General features: G+C 43.6%; 1 protein-coding gene across 5 annotated transcripts in view; it reads left to right on the top strand.

Annotated features, from left to right (window-relative positions):
• The first annotated feature begins 314 nt into the window (after positions 1 to 314).
• Positions 315 to 21,176, top strand: part of exd3 (exonuclease 3'-5' domain containing 3) — a 39,571-nt gene continuing 18,709 nt past the window's right edge. For 4 of the 5 annotated variants that reach the window (XM_018753819.1, XM_018753856.2, XM_018753848.2 and 1 more), the window contains exons 1-18: positions 315 to 385; positions 6,397 to 6,467; positions 8,264 to 8,328; positions 8,458 to 8,805; positions 9,244 to 9,297; positions 10,312 to 10,451; positions 10,714 to 10,820; positions 10,974 to 11,047; positions 11,153 to 11,191; positions 11,703 to 11,869; positions 12,563 to 12,716; positions 12,994 to 13,192; positions 15,337 to 15,446; positions 15,912 to 16,095; positions 17,341 to 17,504; positions 19,613 to 19,804; positions 20,267 to 20,320; positions 20,556 to 20,687. In XM_018753819.1, the coding sequence (XP_018609335.1) occupies positions 315 to 385; positions 6,397 to 6,467; positions 8,264 to 8,328; positions 8,458 to 8,805; positions 9,244 to 9,297; positions 10,312 to 10,451; positions 10,714 to 10,820; positions 10,974 to 11,047; positions 11,153 to 11,191; positions 11,703 to 11,869; positions 12,563 to 12,716; positions 12,994 to 13,192; positions 15,337 to 15,446; positions 15,912 to 16,095; positions 17,341 to 17,504; positions 19,613 to 19,804; positions 20,267 to 20,320; positions 20,556 to 20,687 (2,325 nt within the window). The remainder of the gene's footprint in view (positions 386 to 6,396; positions 6,468 to 8,263; positions 8,329 to 8,457; positions 8,806 to 9,243; positions 9,298 to 10,311; positions 10,452 to 10,713; positions 10,821 to 10,973; positions 11,048 to 11,152; positions 11,192 to 11,702; positions 11,870 to 12,562; positions 12,717 to 12,993; positions 13,193 to 15,336; positions 15,447 to 15,911; positions 16,096 to 17,340; positions 17,505 to 19,612; positions 19,805 to 20,266; positions 20,321 to 20,555; positions 20,688 to 21,176) is intronic. The other variant, XM_018753828.1, reaches the window with a different exon arrangement.

The raw sequence follows: 21,176 nt of genomic DNA, 5'->3' as shown, positions 1-21,176 counted from the left end.
TCTTGTAACCAGAAGGCCATGGCATGATGATTAAAACATCTTAAAATTTTTTTTTTTTTTGGGACAATATCCTTCATCTGTTCATTCGTCCTTATTTTTCTGTCTGTGTATCTCCCCTTTTTTACTTGTTGTAGTTACGTTTTTGCTACACTTTGTAACTATTCAGTAAGTCTGTTTACATACAATGTTTACGCAAACAATTTTAAAAAAAAAAAAACCCTAGTCAACCCGGACTGCAAAGCAGCAGGACACGAGAATTGTACCTCTGAAAATGTCCCCAGGAAACTGCAACCTGCTTTTAAAGTTCCGTCTTTATGAAACGGAAGCGCACAAGTCCTCGCACAGAGTGCAGTCCGCATACCTCCTCTGTCAATAAAAGGCCAGTGTGAGTATATCTCTTACTACTATGACATTCACGAAAAATGTTTGCCATTATAATATAAAATAGTTATGTACTTTATATGTTATGGGGAAACTAGCTGTCGAGTTAGCTGCTAGTAGCCAGACAGGTAGCCCTGTTGTTGTTCTTTTTAGTTTGCTAACTCGTGTGCTGCCGCCGCTGTATTAAATCATTATTGTCGTTTTCTTGCGCGTAATGCCTAGTGGACAATAAGCCGTGAGCGACTCGCATTAAGATGACGACTTTGTTATAACATATGGTAAGGACGCGATGACGTCACAGGGCCAAGCCACTAAATAGCCAAGTCCTAAGGGCGATTTGTAACACGTGACAAAGTCCGCAACGTTGCACGGCTACGGCGTTGAAAGCACAGGGTCCAAAAACGCTGTACAGTCTTAACTTCAGAGTGACCGCTCGAGGATGTTAAACAACATAGCCATGTGCCATTGCGCTTCGTGGTACACAGCACTTTATTTTGCGTCTGTCTTTTCCCTTTCAATTTCAGTTCATTGTCATGACGTCGAAAAAAAAAAAAAAAAAAAAAAAAAAACGGGTGAAGTACTTAAGGCGGCCACCAGGTAGCGTTGCGGTTAAGGACATGGACATGTAACCCGAAGAATGCTGGTTCAGGCCCTACTACTACTCTGTAGTAGCTATGGCTTCATTTCTCCCGAACAGCTGTAGTGAAAAAAGTCTGAAATGGGTAAAATACTGAAAAGGTCAGGGAGGCAGCGGGTTATTGTTGTTGAACAACAGTAGTTTCACCGAGCAGCTTGTTTAAGTGCATGGTGCCCAACAGCTGCTCAAGAAGTTTTGCCCACATCTTAATGTTGCAAGTGCACTAAAGACAATTTTGTAAAGTCTACTCATAAATCGATTAAGGAATACACCTACAAATGAACGGTTAATGGAACTAGAGTAAAAGCGGTGTGTTACATTCCGACACTGACGAGACGAAAGCAGATTTATTAAAATAACGAGACAGTTCTCTCGAAAAAACAAGTCGGCCACTATTTCCTTCACACTTCTTGCTCCTCGAATTCTGTACTTTTAGAAGCAGGTTATGAACATGTTAGTGTTGATTCGACTGACGTAAAACGTCCACGCTCGTCTTAGAAAACGTGTTCGTTCAACTGCGGTTGTGTAGTGAAGTTTTTTTTTTTCTTTTTTTCTTTTTTTTTTTTTTTTTTTTTTTTAGAAGTCACCGCCAGTTTGCTTTTTTTAAGCACTTAGGAATGTAATATCTATGATTTAAGCGAAGCGTGCGGCCATTGTTAACGAGCCATTTTAACGCGACGCCTGTGTGTGTGTGTCGACTCACAAGCTGCTGCGCGCGAGCGACGTGGCGTCCCGATGCGCGTGCGAGCCGAGGCCGGGCACATGCCTCCATTGTTCTCCTATTGGAGGCCATTAGAATGACAAAGGCGCTCGGCATCACGCCTCGGGACAGGAGGAAGCCAAAGCCGTCTGTGCCTGTCATTAAGACCTGGGCCTTTGTCAGAAAAACACAGATCCTTGAGTTATCTGCACCTTCTGGAAGCCTCTGTTCGCTGCATCCAACTGCCACCCGCATAACTATGTTTACTGTTTATTGGAAGGTTCTTTTACGTATGAGTAAAAGTAAAAGCAGTTTTTTTTAAAACAAATCTATATTTGGGTTATCTACGATTACATATCAGTTGTAAACCAGTGAGTGTTTTTGTCTATATCGTAAATTTATCCTTCAATTATCTACACCTTCTGGAAGCCTCTGCTCAATCCATCCAAGCCACCCACATAGCTACCAATTATTACTGTTAATTGGAAGGATCTTTTACTTATGAGTAGAAGTAAAAACTTTTTTTTTTTAATCTGTATTTGGGTTATCTGCAATTGCATATCAATTGTAAACCAGTTTTTTTTTTTTTTTTTTTTTTGCTTATATCATGAATCTACCCTTGAATTATCTACACCTTCTGGAAGCCTCTACTCAATCCATCCAAGCCACCCACATAGCTACCAATTATTACTGTTAATTGGAAGGATCTTTTACTTAGTAGAAGTAAAAACTTTTTTTTTTTTTTTTAAACTGTATTTGGGTTATCTGCAATTGCATATCAATTGTAAACCAGTTTTTTTTGCCTATATCATGAATCTACCCTTGAATTATCTACACTTTTTGAAAGTCTCTTTTCAATCCATCCAAGCCACCCCCATAACTAATTATTACTGTTAATTGGAAGGTTCTTTTACTTATGAGTAAAAGTAAAAACAGGGTTTTTTTTATCTGTATTTGGGTTATCTGCAATTACATATCAGTTGCAAACCAACGTTTTTCTTTTTGTCTATATCATTAATATATTAAATGTGCAGCAAAGTTGAAATGTGTTTAATATTATTACAAACAAGACGGTAATACATTGGGTAATTATTCCAGTGCAGTTTTTAAAAGTGTTCATCAACAAAACTGTATTTCCATCTTGTGACTTTTGAGCTTGACTTGGCCATGGCTTTTAAGTCCTTTCTATGATTATGGTGACTATTGAAATAGCTACAAAAGCTAAGAATGAGCGTAGGTATGCAGAAATGAAGAGAACTGCCTTCTTATGTGATATAATGATTACTGATGTTAACTGTTAAAGTAATTGCATTAGGTTGAATGGGATTTAGTGATTGTTTTAGCATAAATGCATTTCACTTCTGGGGCTCAGGAATACATAATTTTTACCATTGAAACTAATGGTAATGTCTTTTCTTTCTAAAAATTCACCTTGCAAAGGGATTTTTGGGAATGTCAGTATAAAAGGGAAGGTTACATTCCCATATTTCATTTTCACATTTAATAGACAGAAGTTGACTGTATGTACAGCAAAGTCTAGTGTTCCAAACAGCCTTGAGATTTCGTAATATATCATTATCATCTTAAACGATAACATTACAATTACACTTATGTTCTCAGTTGATCTGTGCTTACCTTTTAGTTGATATGTTTTTTTTTTTTTTTGTAATTATCCTGCTACGCTTGTCACTCCTTAGTCACTTCATAGTTCAGGCACTTAATTTTGTGTCATGATTTGAAAATGTCAAATGAACTGTGTTTGAAAGAAATCATGTACATGAACAATTTACATATTTGCATGAGTAGAAAGTTAAGTGAATTGTAAGAAATGACTTATTTTACTAATTTTCATTACATTTTTGAACTGGATAATAGTTTAATCAATTTTCATGAGAAGTTGTATAATAAACCTTTATGCAGCTACTCGTGTGATGTATACTGGTTCATATGGGATTGTACTGTAAAATCACATCTCTGTATCCAAATCTCTCCTTCTGTTGTATTTTTTTCTGAGATGTACATTGCTTTGGAGAAAAGCATCTGCTAAATGAATGAATATAAATGTAGGTGGATACTGATGACAATGTATATTGTTGAGGAACATGGAGAATTTTGTTCAGGTTTGAAGGTATGGTCAGTTAGTTTCCAAATAACTGCATAAAGAGTAGCTGTAGCGATCTAAGTAATCCACATTTAATAATTTAAAAGGTTTTTTTCTTTAAATTGACATAAACCTCAGGGGGAGAGAAAAGTATTTTCAGCAACATACAAAGAGCCATATCAGAAACACTACAGTTTTATTTGTGTAGTAGATCAGTGTAATGGGCAGAAGTAACTGTAAAGGGGTACATGGAGGCTGATTTATACATTCACAGTGTTCTCTCCAGAAGTGTTGCTGATGGAATGTCACCATTGTAGAATGATATATTTTGGACATAAGTCATACCTCCAAAGGTTAAAACCTCACAGATAAAACACGTGGACACTTTCATTTTGTAGCTGAAGACATTGCTGTTTTGTACACCCACGTTCTGAGTTTATCAGGACATAACATTAGTAAGCTCTACATGGTTAACATCTGTTTTTGGAAGATCACATGCAGCAAAAAGCAAGAAAACTTCAGACAATTTTACGTTTTGCACAGTTGCTTCTGGAACAAGTTAGAAATTCTTGTATTTGTTGCATATTGCCTTTGAGTAGATTCAGATAGGTTGGATTAACATGTTGGGATGATTTTATTACCACATTATGCACATTGTATAATAGTCCCTCTGAGATACTTGTCTGTGATTTTAATATGAGACCTTGGACATCATCAGTGTTACAGTTTTAACACACATCATCTCACCAAAACAACTGTCCGAATGTAAAAAGTTAAGGTTATTTATTCAAAAATCAAAATACACATTTATAGAACTGATGTCTGCTTTTTATACATGTAGATTTATACTGAGTAACCACAGAAAACACGTTTGCTCAGCAACAGTGTTTAGTATTTATTCTAACCCCCCCCCCCCCCCACTATTATTCACCAAACGCATTGATTTAACACTTTACTATCTTGACTTATATCGTCACATTTATCAATTTCTGGAACTGTTCTCTTCGGCCCCAAAAGTCTATCCGTCTAGACTGGCTGTTTTGGAGTAATTAAAGAACAATGTTAAATGACAAAAAAGTATTTATTTACTGGAAAGAAGCACAATGGTACCAGTTGAACATTCATTTTTGTTTTGGGTACGGTTGTGTCTCCATCCGTTGAGGCCTGTGGCGCTTCCATGTCCTCACTGGGTGGCGGTAGTGTGTAGAGAAGAGTTCGGCACCATGCGATAGCTGTAAACTTCGGAGCCCAGAGCCAAGGGCCTCCCATTGGGGTTGCAGTGAGTGAGAGAGAGAAACAGCCCTAGACTCCAGACCTAAAAAAACATCCTCAGCCTCAGAAACGTGTCGTCTGGCCAGCTGGCGGACTGCCTCGTCTTGGGCTGCTGTTCCCACAGGGAGGGTGTGTGTGTGTGCGTGTGTGTGTGTGTGCGTGTGTGAGCTGGGGGCCCGAGGAGGGTGTGTGAGCCTTGACACCTCCGGCGCTGCTACACCACATGCTCGGCTCAGCCGTGTTATGGCCTATGAAGGAATTCGTTTTATTCGTTTTAAGTTTCTGTTTACTCCTTCTTCGTTTCTTATTCCCAGGGTTTTTCTTTTCTCTCCCACACCATCACGGGCGAGTGTTTTTTTCACACATCTCCACAATTTATGACTGAATCCTGATGTCAAATACACTTTGAGACTCGGCCCGTTGAGCACTTCTCAGCTTCTGTCAATGAGCTTGGTGGTGTCTGAAGATGCTCGAAGAGGACAGCTGTAAAGGACACAATTTATGAAGCCTGATCAGTCCAAGTAAACATGCACATAAACAGCTCAGTGACTGCCCACTGAACAAAACCGTGAGTTTAGAAAGAAGGTTTGAATGTGTAGTCTAAGTAACTTGCTATGTACTGTATATTTTGTAAGAAAGAGAATTGAAGACTTAAAGTTGGGCCGCCTCTATGCGAAAAGGGCAATCGTGTTTTAATAGAAGCAAAATATGCAAATTTTGCAGGATTTTTTTTTTTTCTGTTGTTCATGTAACATGCTCTAAAACGCATTATAATCAGCAGGACATCCTGAGCAGCTGCCGATGGCCAACTCTGTTTGTTGTTGTTGTTACCCAATCGTATTTTTAATAATTTATTTTTTTAACTATTCTTTGTGCTGGGCTCTCTGAAATTAGATTACATTGTAATCTCGCTATTTATTTTCTATTAATAATCCTCGATGTTATCAAAGGATGCTGTTTTACTTACTGACGCAGGTACACCTTCTAACAATACAATACATGGTGGCAGGAAATCGTTGCAATGTGATACCCGGAACGTCGTAACTTTTAAAGGAACCGTACCAAAACTTTATACCAAAATGACAGTTTTGTGTGTGTTCATGCATCGGTCTGTCCTTCTCTTAGAACTAGTTAGGGTAGCTGCAAAAGGAAAATGCTCACGGGAACGAACTTTGTGGAATTCTTTCAAAGGCGCTCAACCCTAAGAACGTGCGCTATGGCTGTTGGGTAGTAAAAGCATGCATGTCCCTCTAGATGCTCCGGTGCATTGTTTTCCTCATTCTTAATCAACCACCTCTTCCACAGGGCAGATCGATATTCTCATTGGCGGGTGCAGGATCAAAGTGGTGGAATGTGTGACATTTCTCAAGCTGAAGGTGAGTCAAGCCCAACAAAACATGCCACTCTTTGCCTCTGTTTGCCTTGGCCTTCCCTCCAGACACCTGACTCAAGCATGTCACCATCGGTTTTGAGTTATGCGGAGTCGGCAGTGGCTTGGGATCCATTTCACTGACACACAGCTGTGCAACAGAAGAGTCATAGGTATAAACCTAGTTCTTTTACCCATGATTACTTTCCCATACATGCGGTGGCCAGCTTGTCTGACTGTGACCTGTGTGATCAGACCAGTAGTGGAGGTTAGGGCCTGGTGGCGGGAGATGTCGATGTGTGTCCTGTTTGAGGAGTCCGAGTTGCTTCCATTCTCCCGTTGAGACATCGGCAGGCACTCGCTGCTTCTGTCTGAGGTCTTTTTGTGACCTCTTCGAAAATGAACCTGTGATATAGTTTCCTGCCCTTCGGGGCATTTGTAGATCTTTACAGGACTGTTATACCCTGAAACAGGATATAAAGTTATGTTTAAATGTAGTGACTGGACTTTCTACTTCTTTATTTCTAGTTCGAGTTAATTCAAAATCAGTATTGTTGTGGTTCTTGGAGCTTGTACACATGGTGCATATATTGACCAAATAATTTTAAAAATCTCATCATGTGTCACCTGTCATCCTGGGTGGAGACCAGAGTTATGCTTATCTCTACCAAGGCCCTCCTTCATGATGGCCCTTCAACTCACTTAAAATTCCCTTTATATTCACAAACTCTCACCCTATTCACTGTTCTCCAGCGTCCATCCATCTTTCTTTCCTCCTCACTGGGGGGAGTCATTTTGGGAGGACTGCCGTGCAAATGTCCGGGCGCTTCATCACACTCTTGTGTCCTTTGTGGGCAAGCGTGGGGAAAGTGGCCCTCTACCCTCCTTTCCCAGGCTGTCCATCAGGAAAGTTGGATTTTTACACCGTGACCGCCAGGCTGCCTTTTCCTGGGGAAATCCGAGACAAACACAGACCGGCAGGGAGAGGGGAACAGGAACAGGAAAGCTGGGCTTGGGAGAGAGCGAGAGGGAGGGTGGGGGGTAAACTAATCGCGCTGCTTGCACCAAATGAAAAGCTGGAGCTTGCGGCTCTGCTGTAGGGAAAGTGTTTTCTTCATTATACCATCTCTTAATTTTCCTTTTATCCCAAAACACCTCTTGTTGTCGCTCCTCTTTCTCAGTTGTGTCAGACTGTGCTGAGTTTACACCACTCCCCAAGGCAAAGTGACTCAAACACTATCTGTACCACCACCCACACCCCTCACCTTGGCACCTCCTGACTGGAGCTTCTGCTCTTGACGCTTTCGGCTCACCTACGTTGAGTCCGTCAAGTTCAATAACTGTTGATGCCTTCTGCTGAGGACCTCTGGAAAAGACCAGATCTTTTGAGTTCATGTTTCTCGAAAGCAACAAAACAAGGAGCGGTGAGGTTATAATACTGTCCATTTATTCAGAGGGATGTTCTGCAAGGACAAAGGAGACTGAATCTGAGATAACAATGTGTCATTAGACTAAATGGCCTAGCCATTGACTAACTGTTGGCACATATCAGTATCATATCATTGTTGGCTATTGTAATCATCATGATCACATAATTAATCAATAGTTTGGGGGATGTGACAGTTGTTCACCAAATGTGTAAGTAACATTAACTGGCTCCCACAGGAGCTCCTCTTTGCTTTCTCTCTTCTACCTGCAGTGAGAAAATTGTGAATGAAACTAATTACAGTAGTAAAAGACTTTAACACCCATGTCACAAATGATGACAGGTTGGTAAGTAAGAACTTTTTGCCTGTTCCCCAGGTGTTGACCCTGTCAAACTGTGCGATCATCTCTGTGAGCTGTGGGCAAAGAGGGAACTTGCTGAGGTGAGATTCAGGCTTTCTTTTTCGGTTCATTTCCAAGTGCAACCATTGCAGTCCTAACAGTTTCCGATTTTCCAGCTTATGTCTAAGTGTTGTGTTTGGTTGAGTCAAGTCCAGTGTCTGCTCTCCTAGCTGCGTACAGAAGCTCGCCTGGGCTTCTCTGGTCTGCAGGAGCCACTGAGTGGCCTGCTGTGCCTGCTGGAAGGTTGCCCGGCAGCAACGAGGGGCAAGACCAACTCCTTGGGCCAATGTATCCTGGCTGAGTTTGCGCGATGGCTGCAGGACCATCCCCATATCTCTTTAAAGGAGCAACCAGATGAGCAGGTGAGCAATCTGCAGCTGCGGGCCTTGAACCTCCTCGCTGAAGCCCAGCCCAGCTTTGTGGACCTGCTTTTGGACGTCTACCAACTAGGCTGCGTGGATCGAGGCCTGCTGTTGGCACACGTGGACAAACTCCAGACATCTGGTTTATACAAAGAGGTAGGCACCGGACTGAAGGTGAATTTAACTAATGGAGAGTAAAAGAAGTCTAGCTATGAGATCAGGGGCATGGAAGTGAAGTGTGCCTGGAGAGAGAAGTATTTTTTTTTTTCGGTTCAACGTGTACATTTCCAAGAGTTAGTTTTGACTTATCTTTGTGTGTGTACTTTCTGTTGTCCAATGATTTTAGTTGTTTTTTCACAAGTCATATTTTGCTTCCTGAACTAGTTTTTCCACTGATCAGACAACTACAAGGTGGAACAATATTTAGAAAAGCTGGGAAATAAACATGAAATATCGAGTGCTTGTTGCTGTTGCTATACTGTGGATTGTTTCAAGAGACTGAAGTTAAATGAGTAATGTTTAGACCTTAATGTATGTATGTTAGTAAGGAGAGGGTTCTAAATTGCCTCTCTGCTGTCTCTGTCTTCCCAACAGGCCATCTTGATGAGCACAAAGCTAGGACTTCAGTCAGAACTAGATGTGGAGAAGGTGAGGTCTTGCTAGATAAATGCTTTGTTCTTATATGTATATGTTTCTGCTCCCTTGCCTGACATATTTTGCAAGGGGGTGTGAGAAGTCTTGAAATGACTGCAGTTTTCTGACAAACAACTTTTTTGATATTTTGCTGTTGTTTTGTTGCTGCAATCATGCGTTGGTCCAAAAGCATCTTACAGTTTTAATTTTGTACTGTTGGACATTTTCTTGAGATATAATTGAGGTTGATATCCCTCTAAGGTTAGAGAGAGTAAGGCTGTCATATTTCGTATCTCATAGTTTTCCTATCTTAAATTTTAAATAAATATTATAAAGTGCAAGGAATGGGGGTGCGGTGGCGCAGTGGGTTGGACCTCTGTCCTGCTCTCTGGTGGGTCTGGGGTTCGAGTCCCGCTTGGGGTGTCTTCTGACGGACTGGCGTCCTCTCCAGGGTGTGTCCCCTCCCCCTCCGGCCTTACGCCCTGTGTTGCTGGGTAATGCTCCGGCTCGCCTCCATCCAGCTTGGGACAAGCGGTTTCTGTGTGTGTGTGTGTGTGTGTGTGTGTGTGTGTGTGTGTGTGTGTGTGTGTGTGTCTGTGGGGGAATGTAACATACAGTCACCCTAAAAGCAGCACGGTGTTGAGCTCATGCGTGGAGAAGGCTTATAGGTATCTGACACTCCAGTTTAAGGCTAGAAGTGTCCATTCACTGTCATCATAATAAACAATCATGGATTAGGTTGGCTACCAAATAAATAAATGTTTTAATAGTATTTTGGTCCCCTCCATTGCAATTCAAGTTGGTTTTTTTTCACTAGTTTGTGGTGTCATTGTGAGTTTCATTTATTCACATTTTTCTCATATTACTCATTAAGTTCATAAAACAGATGAGCTGTATTCTTTGTCAGACAAGGACATGTAGAATCTGGCACAGTGGGTGAAATAATAACGGAGTCCTGCGCTGTGATTGACAGATGTTTGCATCAGTGATCGCTCTGAATCATGCCTGTGTGTGTTTATGTGTTTGCAGATCTGTGTCCCCCTAATCCTCCAGGACAAGCTTTCATTGGTTGAGTCTTACGTTCGCGGACACCCCCACCTGGAGGAGTGGTTGGTAAAGCTCCTGGACTCGTGGTGCAGCCCAGAATTCAGCGTGTTTCAGCTGAAAAGGTATGAACTCCACAGCTCATCGGTCATTTCATTTCTTATGTCTCCTATAGCCTCAGCATTTCAGCTGCGTGTTTTTTGTCAGTCTCCCAAAGCAGCAGTTTGTCTTTGTATAGGTGGTGGAAAGAAACCTGATAGGGTCTCAAAAAACAGGCCTTTAGCTGTGAGTCATGTCTGATACATGGGTACACGTTACGTATGTGTGCGTGTAAGTGCTTGCATTGGATGCCAGATGTGTTGCCCTTTACCTTTATGTGTCTTCCAGGCAATACCCTCATTTGGGTTTCTCTCAGCACCAAGTAGAGCGCCTTCAGCCCAAGATGCTCAGCAAACAGGTGTTCCGGTTAATGCAGCTATTCAGCCTTGATTCAGGTGTGTGCGCATCCATGTGTGTGACAGAGAGAGCGCAACCAGTTTCAGACTTCAGTATGAGAGTTCTTGAGCAGATGCTTGTAATTTGGCTTGAGCTCTGCGTTGGCAACATCCCTAAGATCTTCCTTGTATTTTATCGCCCTCTTCTTACAGCACTGTGTCCTAATTCTGTCACCAAGAGGAAGCTGGACTCCTTGAAGTATCTCATGCACAAAACGTTTGTGGAGGTGAAGAAAGTTTATGATGTGGTGTATAGTGCGGCTGGTTTTTTACATTCCTGTTTTCTCTCAAGTGCTGCTTCCTTCGTAACGTGACCCTCTCGTCTTTTTCAGAAAGGCATGTCAGAGGAAAGCTGGAGTGATCATGTTCAGGTACAAATGTGATCCTCGCTAAAAGGCACTTAGACTAAAATTACACTAAGAATCAACCAGGTAAACCAAATAACACTTTAAAATACACTTTGGAAAAAGGAAGAAAAGAGAACTTACTTTGGATTGGAACACATGACTTAGAATCAACCATATAAAGTCTAATAGTTACATGCGCCTCTTTCCCATGATTGTGAACATAAAGCACATTTACAGCCTTATCAGATCTCCCAGCTGCCAGTTGACTACCCCTGGGCTGTGCCCCCTTGCTTGTTCCATGCTGTTTGTGATGTTATGCTGTCCGTCAAATGTACTGTTCCACCTTGGCCCAGGGAAACTGTTATTTGCTGAAATGAATCATCGTATGATCATCTGAAGTAAGAATAGTGTGCCGTTTTTAAAGACAAAGCACTCGGCAGTGTCTGGAGTCTTGGTTGCAGAAAGTGAGCAAACATACACTGTGCGATATTCAAATTCTCTTTGTCTGTTATGTTCTCTCTATCCATGTAACCAGGCAACAGTAGCGGAGAGCCCAGAGTTGCAGGCCCAGTTGATAGGGCTCTTGGTGAAGTACCGACAGTTCATGACCGCTGCCCAGTGGTCACTGCGCTATGGTGTCCCTAAAGAGAGGCTTCCTCATGGGGTGTGGGAGATGCAGCAGAAACTACCACTTGCGCTCCAGTAGGCACACTTCAATATGTTAACTCGTATTTTCTGTACCAATGTAAGGTACATAGCTCACATCTGTGCTGTCGTACCCATTTGGGTATTTACTATGCTTTGGGCTCGTTTCTCACGGCTACCCTGCATTTCACCCCCTGCCTTTTGAACTTATGACCTTGTCATGCCCAGCCTAGTTCTATAAGCCCTATACCACTTGTTGCTGGCCCCATTTGTGTCTTCTGCCATTTGCCTGTGCTCATTGTCTGCCCTCCAGTTGTACTTTCAGAGCTGAGTAAGACAGTACTGACAAACACACACACACAGCTAGATGCATGTTCATGCTCACAGCAACTGATCACTGAAATGCCTCCTTTGTTCACTGCAACCTCCTCCGGGTCGTAAAATCTCTGCAAATGGTTGCCCTTCACTCTCCAAATTGAGCAGCCATAAATGGCTTTGCCAGTGGGATGTTACCAAGCTTACAAATCGGTCCTCTACGCTGATACCGATGCCTTCTATCGGCTCACATTGGGATCTACTTTTCACACCTCCTGGAAAGCGACCCCAATACTCCACATTGCTTGTTTCCTCTTAATAGCCTTCTTAAGTTCACACCACTTTCCTGAATGTCACTTTGTCACTTGTCTTCCCGTTACTAAGGAATGCGTTCTCTGAGGTGTGTGTTTAAGATAATATCTCCTTTAATGGCAGAGCAGACTCGGAAGATGACTCTCGGTCACGGGAATCCTGGGAGCCCCCTCAGTCTGACCGAGACCGATACTACCAACTTCCCGTGGGCAGGGAAAGTGTTCACTTTGTGCAAACATTGGAGGAGTTGGAGCTGTGCAGAGAGGTGGTGCTGCAGGTACGGTTTATGTGTGTGAGCATGTGTGTCTGCTTCAGGTCATTTGTGCGCAAAGTCTTGCTAATGTCTGGAAAATTGGTAAGGAAAAAAGCATGGATAGAACAGGAGTTATATCAGAGCAATCCTCTGACTGTTTTATTGTCATCAATATCACAGTCTTACACTGGTAATGGAAAAAGTACACGTGATAGATATTAGGAGATAGGGTTAACAAGACTTTACACACACAGCGTGTTCCTACAAGTGCCCGCTTTCTTGACTCAACCCTCCATTGCAGTCTGGATCGCTAGTCGGGGTGGACATGGAGTGGCGAGCCTCTTTCGGCACAGTTACCTGCCAGCGAGTGGCCCTGATCCAGCTGGCAACGCCTGGCCAGGTCTTCCTACTAGATCTGAGCGCAGCCGACTTCTGGCAGCATCCTCGAATTGTACAGACCATCCGAGCACTCTTTTCGGATCCAACCATTCTGAAGTTAGGTGAGCAGATTGGTTACCCGACTCTGTCTGGTTTCTGCCTACTGGGTGATTTCCCTGGACAGCCTTTTTAGTAGCAAGGTTAGCGTGCCTCAGTGGTTGATTTTTAGATTGGAACCAACCTATGGATAGTAGGAAGGGCATAGTGAAGTTGAGCTGAGCTAAGAAGGGATTTCAGCATTGAGCTGGTTAGTCTTTGAAAATTAACTGGCTCTATCTAATGTAAAACAAATTCTAACCACAACGGCACACCAGCTTGACTCTAATCCCTTTGACCACCGGAGAGTTGACGTTCCAGTTCCACTCCCCCCACTACATTAATGAGATAAGACCTCTGTGTTCCTCTAATGTAATTTCCCTCTCAGTGCCACATCCCAGCTACAAAATGCAAATAATTTGTGGATCGTCAGCCATGCATATGCATTTTGACTATAAAAATCAGTCTATCAACAGTATTTTTTCCTGCTCTGTGTTTAGCTTTCTAACATAGCAAACAAATTCCTGAACTATTCTCATTAGACTGTACGTTAGTGTAAGAGATAAAGACACAAGAACCCTTAATTTCTTTCATCTACCTGGGCTTTCAGGCAGGATTTCTCCATGACTGCGGGTCACAGTGACCCCATAGTTCCCTATCTTGAGAAGTCCTTTCCCATTTTCTTCCAAAAGCTTTAAAATACAGGAACACTCAAAAAGGCTAAAGAGTACCTGAGCATTCCTGCCCCATGCATGTCAAGAACGCTTCAGTGCAGCTTGATGGCTTCAGTGCCATTAGTCTACACACCCGCTACATATTGCTCTTCCTCCAGAGCATGCAGACATGTCTTCTAAATTGTCCTCTTGCAGTTTTCAGTGAAATTACATTAGAATTGAACGTAAGAAGTAAAAAATACAGGGACTCCTCCTTTTCTTTAGTCTTGTAAAAGTTATTGCTTGCCTTGATTTGCTGAAAATGCAGTGATATGGTTGTAGAGCTTCCAATCCAAGGTGTAGACAATTTTTTTCAATGAAGGGGTTCTAGGTTAGATATTAGTGGCACAGTGATGCAGAAAATAATGACATTACCTCCCAGTGCTTGGGCTTCGGTTACCAGTCTGGGGTTCAATACCTCCTTAGTCTGTAAGGTTTCCTCCCACAGTCTAAAAACACAAGTGGTATAAGGCAGTGGTAAACCATGTCCGTATGCCCCCTTACCTTGGAAGCCATGAGTTAAATTTCACTCTGCTCCACTTACCACACTCGTGTGGGTTAGAAGTAGTTCTGATGTCAGCTTTTTGTGAGATGAATTAATTTTAAAAGTCATGATAATGGGTAACAGATTACAGAGTTACTGTTATTTTCGTGGGGGGGCGCAGTGGGTTGGACCGGGTCCTGCTCTCCAGTGGGTCTGGGGTTCGAGTCCCGCTTGGGGTGCCTTGCGACGGACTGGCGTCCCGTCCTGGGTGTGTCCCCTCCCCCTCCGGCCTTATGCCCTGTGTTGCCGGGTAGGCTCCGGTTCCCCGCGACCCCGTATGGGACAAGCGATTCAGAAAGTGTGTGTGTGTGTGTGTGTGTGTGTGTGTGTGTGTGTGTGTGTGTGTGTGTGTGTGTGTTATTTTCGTAGGGGGGGCACGGTGGCGCAGTGGCGCAGGTGGGTTGGGCTGGGTCCTGCTCTCCGGTGGGTCTGGGGTTCAAGTCCTGCTTGGGGTGCCTTGCGATGGACTGGCGTCCCGTCCTGGGTGTGTCCCCTCTCCCTCCAGCCTTACGCCCTTTGTTACCGGGTTAGGCTCCGGCTCCCCGCGACCCCGTATGGGACAGGCGGTTCAGATTGTGTGTGTGTGTGTGTGTGTGTGTGTGTGTGTGTGTGTGTGTGTGTGTGTGTTATTTTCATGCCTAATAAATATACACATGCTAAAACCTGTGCTATATGAGGAACAGGTCAAACATTTATATCAGGCTTTCTTGCTAGCAAGCTCTCTAGCACTCTGGACCAAGCACAATTCTGGGGCTATAAAAAGGAAACAATTATTCACAAGAGTGTTTATGCTTAGTAACTGCTAACCGGTACTTGTGACTCTGCAAAAGAGCTTCAGGACAATGATGTTTATGTGTTCATGGTATGAGTTAAAGTTGCTCAAACAGGTGAAATGCCGTCTATGTCTGTTTAGGTTATGGGATGTCAGCTGACTTGAAGAGCCTCTTCACCACATGGCCCGAGTTCAGAGATGAGCCTCTGAAAGTGGACGGAATCCTAGACCTGCTCCACGTTCATAAGCAGGTGAATTTGTGTCCATCTGCTCAGTGCTGGGACACACCGGGATTTTTTTTCGTACGTCTTTCGTGCTTTTACAGTTACAGCTTGTAGCAGCAATCGTACCCAGCAGCCACAGAAAACACTGGATTGGTTTTAATTTTGGTTGAACATCTTGTTCAACGCTACAAGAGCAGAGACTCTTCCGGGACTTGAACCGATAACCTCTTGTTTGCAGGATGAGGTCAAAGCAGGTCGCTTAGTGATAATCTGTAGTAAGGATCGTTGTTTTGTGTGTTTTTTTTGGCAGGGCTTGTATTTGCAGTATGTAGGGGACATTTATGAGAAGATGCATAATTAAAGTTCATGCTATTTGACTTGTACAAATGTCAAGTGTGTGGAGTGTCCCTCGCTATTCCCCCAGCTTGGACCTGATGTTTCGTGGCCTTCCAGGTGGCCATTGCATTGACCTGCTATATGTGCGTCCCACAGATGCAGCGCAGCTGCCGAGGTGGAGGGGGCCAGCAGTCGCGGGTCGTGGAGGTTAGCGAGGGCCCTTCTGAGAAGGGGCTGAGCCTCCTGGTTCAGCAAGTTCTGGGGAAGCCCCTGGACAAGATGGAGCAGCTGTCCAACTGGGAGAGGAGGCCGTTGAGGAACAGCCAGCTCCGATATGCTGGTGAGCGCTCGTCACAGGAGCTCTTTTCCCGTCTCACCGTGTTAATTTCTCTCATAGTCAGTGTCGCTGCAACGCTGTGCACTGAGCCTCTTTCTTTATCCCCATCGCTGTGGAACACATTTGCTATGCTGCACTCCTCCACTTTTACAGAGGAACAAAGAATGTGCAATTGAAGCAGGAAATAAAACTTTGACTCGCACTCATATTAGTCACAGCCTGAAATATGCTCCTGCAAACATGTTGCTGTAGAAAAGTTCAGTGGGTCCATCAGCTTTGAACAGACTGACTCACAGATGATATTGGGATCGCCGGTTATCAGTCATTTTGATTGAGCCGTCTTTTGCCAGATTGTCTGCTAACACATGCTCTTGGTGCGGGTGGAAAACATCGTATCTCTTCCGATCTTTTAGAAATTTTTGTGCTGTTGACAAAATGTTTTTTTTTTTTTTTTTGCCACTTGTGTTTCTGTTTTCATATTTTTATTAGATTTGTTTGTTTTCTTAGCAGGTGCTTTTACGCAAAGGTTTTCATAATTCCATCCTTCCTTAAAACTGAGTATTTTACGAAGCCGTTTACTGCAAATGCTGAGGTGAATTTTAAATCGCAGTGTTGCTACCTCAAGTACAACCTGATGCCTTTTTTTGCTGAAAAAACATACCGAGTGGAGGCTTTTAATGTGAGACATATCATGTGTAGCTCTGGGGCGCAGGGGCTTTACAGCTCCAATGATGGTCCGGAATCTGAGTTGTCATTCGCCAGTTAAAACTGGGAGCCTCATGACGGTTGAACAAAACTGGCTTTCTTCCTCTGAGGAAGGCTCTAAGCAGTGCCAGTGAATACAGCGCTTCTCCTCTACTCGTTGCTGAGCTTTCCTTCACAGTGCCATGTGCTGGGTCAGTGAAAAAGCAGTCTCGAAGGGATGTTGAGCCTAGGAGGACACAACATCTGCTCTCTGCTTCCTGGGTGCTATGGGTAGTAGGTTGTGTTGTGCTTAGTGGCAGCACCTTTGGACCCAAGGGACCCAGGTTTGAATCCCACTTCCTTCTGTAGTGCACTTGAGCCAGGTACTCATTCTGAATTAGTCCAAATAAGTAAGTTAACACTAAGTTGTGTTGGAGTAAAGTGTCAGCAAAATTAATGTAAATTATAGAGTCGGCATGTGAAAAAACTGCAAGATATTGTGAAGACTCTACAAGCTGAACCTGTTGGACTCTCATTGCCCCTTTTGTCTTCCTCCCCGTCCAGCTATTGACGCATACTGCCTGCTGGATGTGTACCTCACTCTGTCTCAGGACCCAGCATGCTACGGCCTGCCAGCTGACCTTCGCTGCATGCCCTCCAGCCAGAACACGAATGGCAAGGAGAACAAGAAGCCCAAAGAGAAGGCAGCGCAGGCAAGGTGTTCTGTGGTAAGTGACTAAAAGCCTGTTCTGTCTGTGCGTGAATGGGTAAATTGCTGAAAGAAGGTCATTTGCGGTACTGGGTTGAGGCAGTGGGAAAAGCAGCGGTTCAAGTCGTAGGATAGGAATAGCCACGAGTACCCTTCAGTCACTTATTTACCCTGTTTTGGTTCGGCGACAAGTGTGTAATTGAAATTTATGTCAAATATTTTGGATAAAACGCATCTTTAGCGACTGTTCTGAATATGAAATTCTTTGAAGTAATTAAGTACTGTATGTTCTGAATATTGGCAAGGTGAAAAAATTTGAGTCCAGCTTGTCTGAAAATTTTAAATCTGACAGTCCATATGGGGTAACCTTGACTTTCCATATTCTTATACAAAAGAAACAGTCCAGAAACCACGCGATACAGTCTAAACTGTAACTCCTTCTGGACGAGGGTGTCAACAAAATAAATATAATGACTGAAGGTGGAAAATGGAACAGCAACCAAGAAAAGACGGACCTTTTGATTTTATCATTGACAAAGTTTTAGGATTTTTGTTCCTTTAAAGATCAGGTTTTTAGGTTGTTCAAATTGCTAAGAGTAAGTATCTTTCAGTTGTATGTTGGAACTTGTTTTTATTCCACGGAGCGATCTCTTAACCGTAATGGAATGTCGAATGAATCATTGTACCTAAAGGCTAATACCCAAAGTTTTGTGGAAAAGATTATTTCAGTTAAATTACGTTCACTTTGTGAATAGTTTGCTTCTCCGTGTTTGGCATCTTTCTCTCACTTACTTGCTTGTGAAAATCATCCACAGGAACTTTGACAATACATTATTCTGTTGTAAACACAGAGAGCTATATAACTTGTTGACCCATGATGCAAAAGCGAGGAATAGAAGAAGGTTTACCTTTAACGGTGTGAACAAGTTAGTTTTTTCTTTTTCTCCGTATATATCAAAATGGAAATTACCACAGGAATTTGTTGTCACTTAGATGTGCTTAAAGCGAAATAAAGGGTTTGCATGAGAAAATATTTTGGTCGCGTTCTTTTTCGGCCTGTCAAAGTTTAACAAACAGCTTGAGAAAGTTGGGCGGCAGAAGCAGTCTTGGCCGCACACAATTTTGTGCGATGTACGAAGACTATTAACGTTTTATCCATGCCTGCTCAACTTGAGTCTGGACAGCATTAATACGGGGCTTCTAAATTCAATATGCTTTTCACTAGCAAATCACTCAGAGACAGAAAGGGGCTTTGCAGTTCTGCATGCTTTGTGGCATTGTGGTTTCGTGGTGAAGTAGGTCACCGTCATCTTCCAAGCATCTGGCTTCACTTCCCATGAGACATTAGTCAGATTTCCATCCCTGAACGTGTTGATGTAAATGCTTTTTTTTTCATAATCAAGTGTGTAATGTTGCGAAGTTGTACATTTTTACCATAATTCTCAGCTAATTGGACACGTTTTATTGTCCCGCTTCTTCGCGCTCGCTGCTGCGCCTTGAGGACAAAAGCATGCCTGAGGACTGCTTGTGGAATACCTCCCTGGACATTGGCTCGTTCGCCGATTGTTAAAAATCCTCTTGGTCGAAGACCGAGTTCTCTTCGAGGACGTAATACTTACCACATGTCCGATCTTTTGTATTGGTTACATTTTAACGTTCTTTGGCCTCGCTGAACCTTCAGCTCCTTTATCTTTCTTTGTGCGTGTTAATGGTCCATGGAATTCTGCTCCTGAAAATGGAAGATATGCAGGTTTGCTGACCTCAAGTCTTTAGGATAACACAGTTGTTTAGGAGCAGCAAAGTTGTGAGCTGAGGTCATCTGAAGATGAACCTTGCACATAAAGTGCCCGATTCTGTCACGTAGCTGTTTTTGTAACCCGGTCTTTCGGGGCCTGTAGGGATTTTGTTTCTCTGTGCTTCTCTTCAGGTCACACTTCCTACAGCTATGTGTATTCTTACTGCTGTGAGTCCCCGCGGTAAGAATGTTTTTTTATATTTTATATTCCGTCTGCAGTTAGCAGTCAGATCACACGCGCAAAGCCGCATTCAGTGAGATATTGCGTTTTAAGCTGTACCGACACAATCCTCAAGACTGGTTGCTGGAGTAAGAAAGCCTTTCCATAACAGGGTACCTCTGAGGACTCCCAACCAGCAAGCAGTGCCCCTTTGGCCCAGGCTGAGGAAACCATGCTGATGGTGCCCCAGGAGCTGCGCGTGGTGTGTGATAACATGCTCCAAGGCCTGGGCCGCTATCTGCGCTCGCTGGGGGTTGACGTGCTCATGCTGGAGAACAACGACGACCACCGAGTTGCGGCCGAGGTGCGACCCCCGCCACGCTGTGCGGAGACCGGCCTTGCCCGGAAATCTAAACATCACGTTACTCCCACCTTTACCTTACGTGAGGAACTTCCATCCTCCAGTCCCAGATATTCTGCTACCTTTCGTGCTCCGTGAACTCTAAAACCGATTGAAGCAACTTCAGCTGGGATGAATTCGGATGAATTCCGCTTATAGGCTAAAAGCCTTTACTGTAGTGGAAAATTTTCCAGACACTGGAGGTTTTGTCTACCTTTCTTTGCGAGATAAGTGACGTTAAAACAGGCTGTATCAGAGTTATCATCACGTTACTGCAGTGCCTGTGCACGTCTGTACAGTGCCTGCGATTACATCTACAGTCCACCTGTACTTCCTCTTCTGGACATAGACCATGTCGGTTAGAGGAAAGGCAGCAACGCGGATGCTTTGAAGATGACTGAGCGGCTGTCTGGCTCTTTTCTTTAGTTGGCGCGAGCGGAGGGGCGTGTTATTCTCACCTGCGGGCAGCCCTACCATACGGTAAGTCTGTGGGTGTGTGTGCGAGCAACTCTAGCTCTGTTTGTGAGAGATGATATACAAGGCGCTGCAGCTGCTGCCGCCCCACGGGATGTCTGTTTGTCTGTTTCATGTGACACTGGGTAAGTGAAAGTCCTGAGAGCAAGCACATGCAGTGTGTGTGTGTGTGTGTGTGTGTGTGTGTGTGTGTGTGTGTGTGCGTGACCTCTGAGTCTCTGTGTTCTCCCATCCACGCCAGCTGAAGTCGCAGGTAGGCGAGGGTCGCTGCCTGGCGTTGGACTGCTCCGAGAAGGCCCGGGATCAGGCCGTGCAGGTCTTGCGCCATTTCCGCGTCCAGCTGACCCCTGAGGACATCTTCAGCCGCTGCCAGGTCAGCCATCTTTGCCCACCCTTAGGACTGATAGAAGAACTGGAATCCTACTGGTCACTTTAGGCGGCTCGCCTAAGAAAAGGTCATTCGGTCAGTCTGTCACATTTTCGCATGGAGTTTGTCGTAAAGGGCTGAGGCTCATCTCTGGATGGTCAAAAAGAAAACAAGATTTCACATTTTCTTCTGTTTCTCCCATCTCCCTCTGAGTCATAGATTTGAACTGTCACTGTGGTATTCGCCTGAACAATGGGATCGGTGGTGTGTGTTGCAAACAGGAGGGAGAGGCCCGGGGAATGCACTTGAGATATTGGACGACGGCACGTCTTTAATCATCCCTTCATTCCCACTTCCAGATTAGGGTCCAGTTCCACAACATAGTTCAGTGCTTGAAATAACTAATCTACATTTGTCAGATGATTGTAGATTAATTGTAGCCTGCTGAGATGTTACGTATATTATGCGTTCTGCAACTTCTTATCACGTAGTACA

The sequence above is a fragment of the Scleropages formosus genome, chromosome 6 (genome assembly GCF_900964775.1).
Source record: "Scleropages formosus chromosome 6, fSclFor1.1, whole genome shotgun sequence".
In the NCBI taxonomy this organism is placed as follows: Eukaryota; Metazoa; Chordata; class Actinopteri; order Osteoglossiformes; family Osteoglossidae; genus Scleropages; species Scleropages formosus.
Note: the sequence above shows the minus strand (reverse complement) of the source record. Positions and strands in the feature narration are given on the sequence as shown.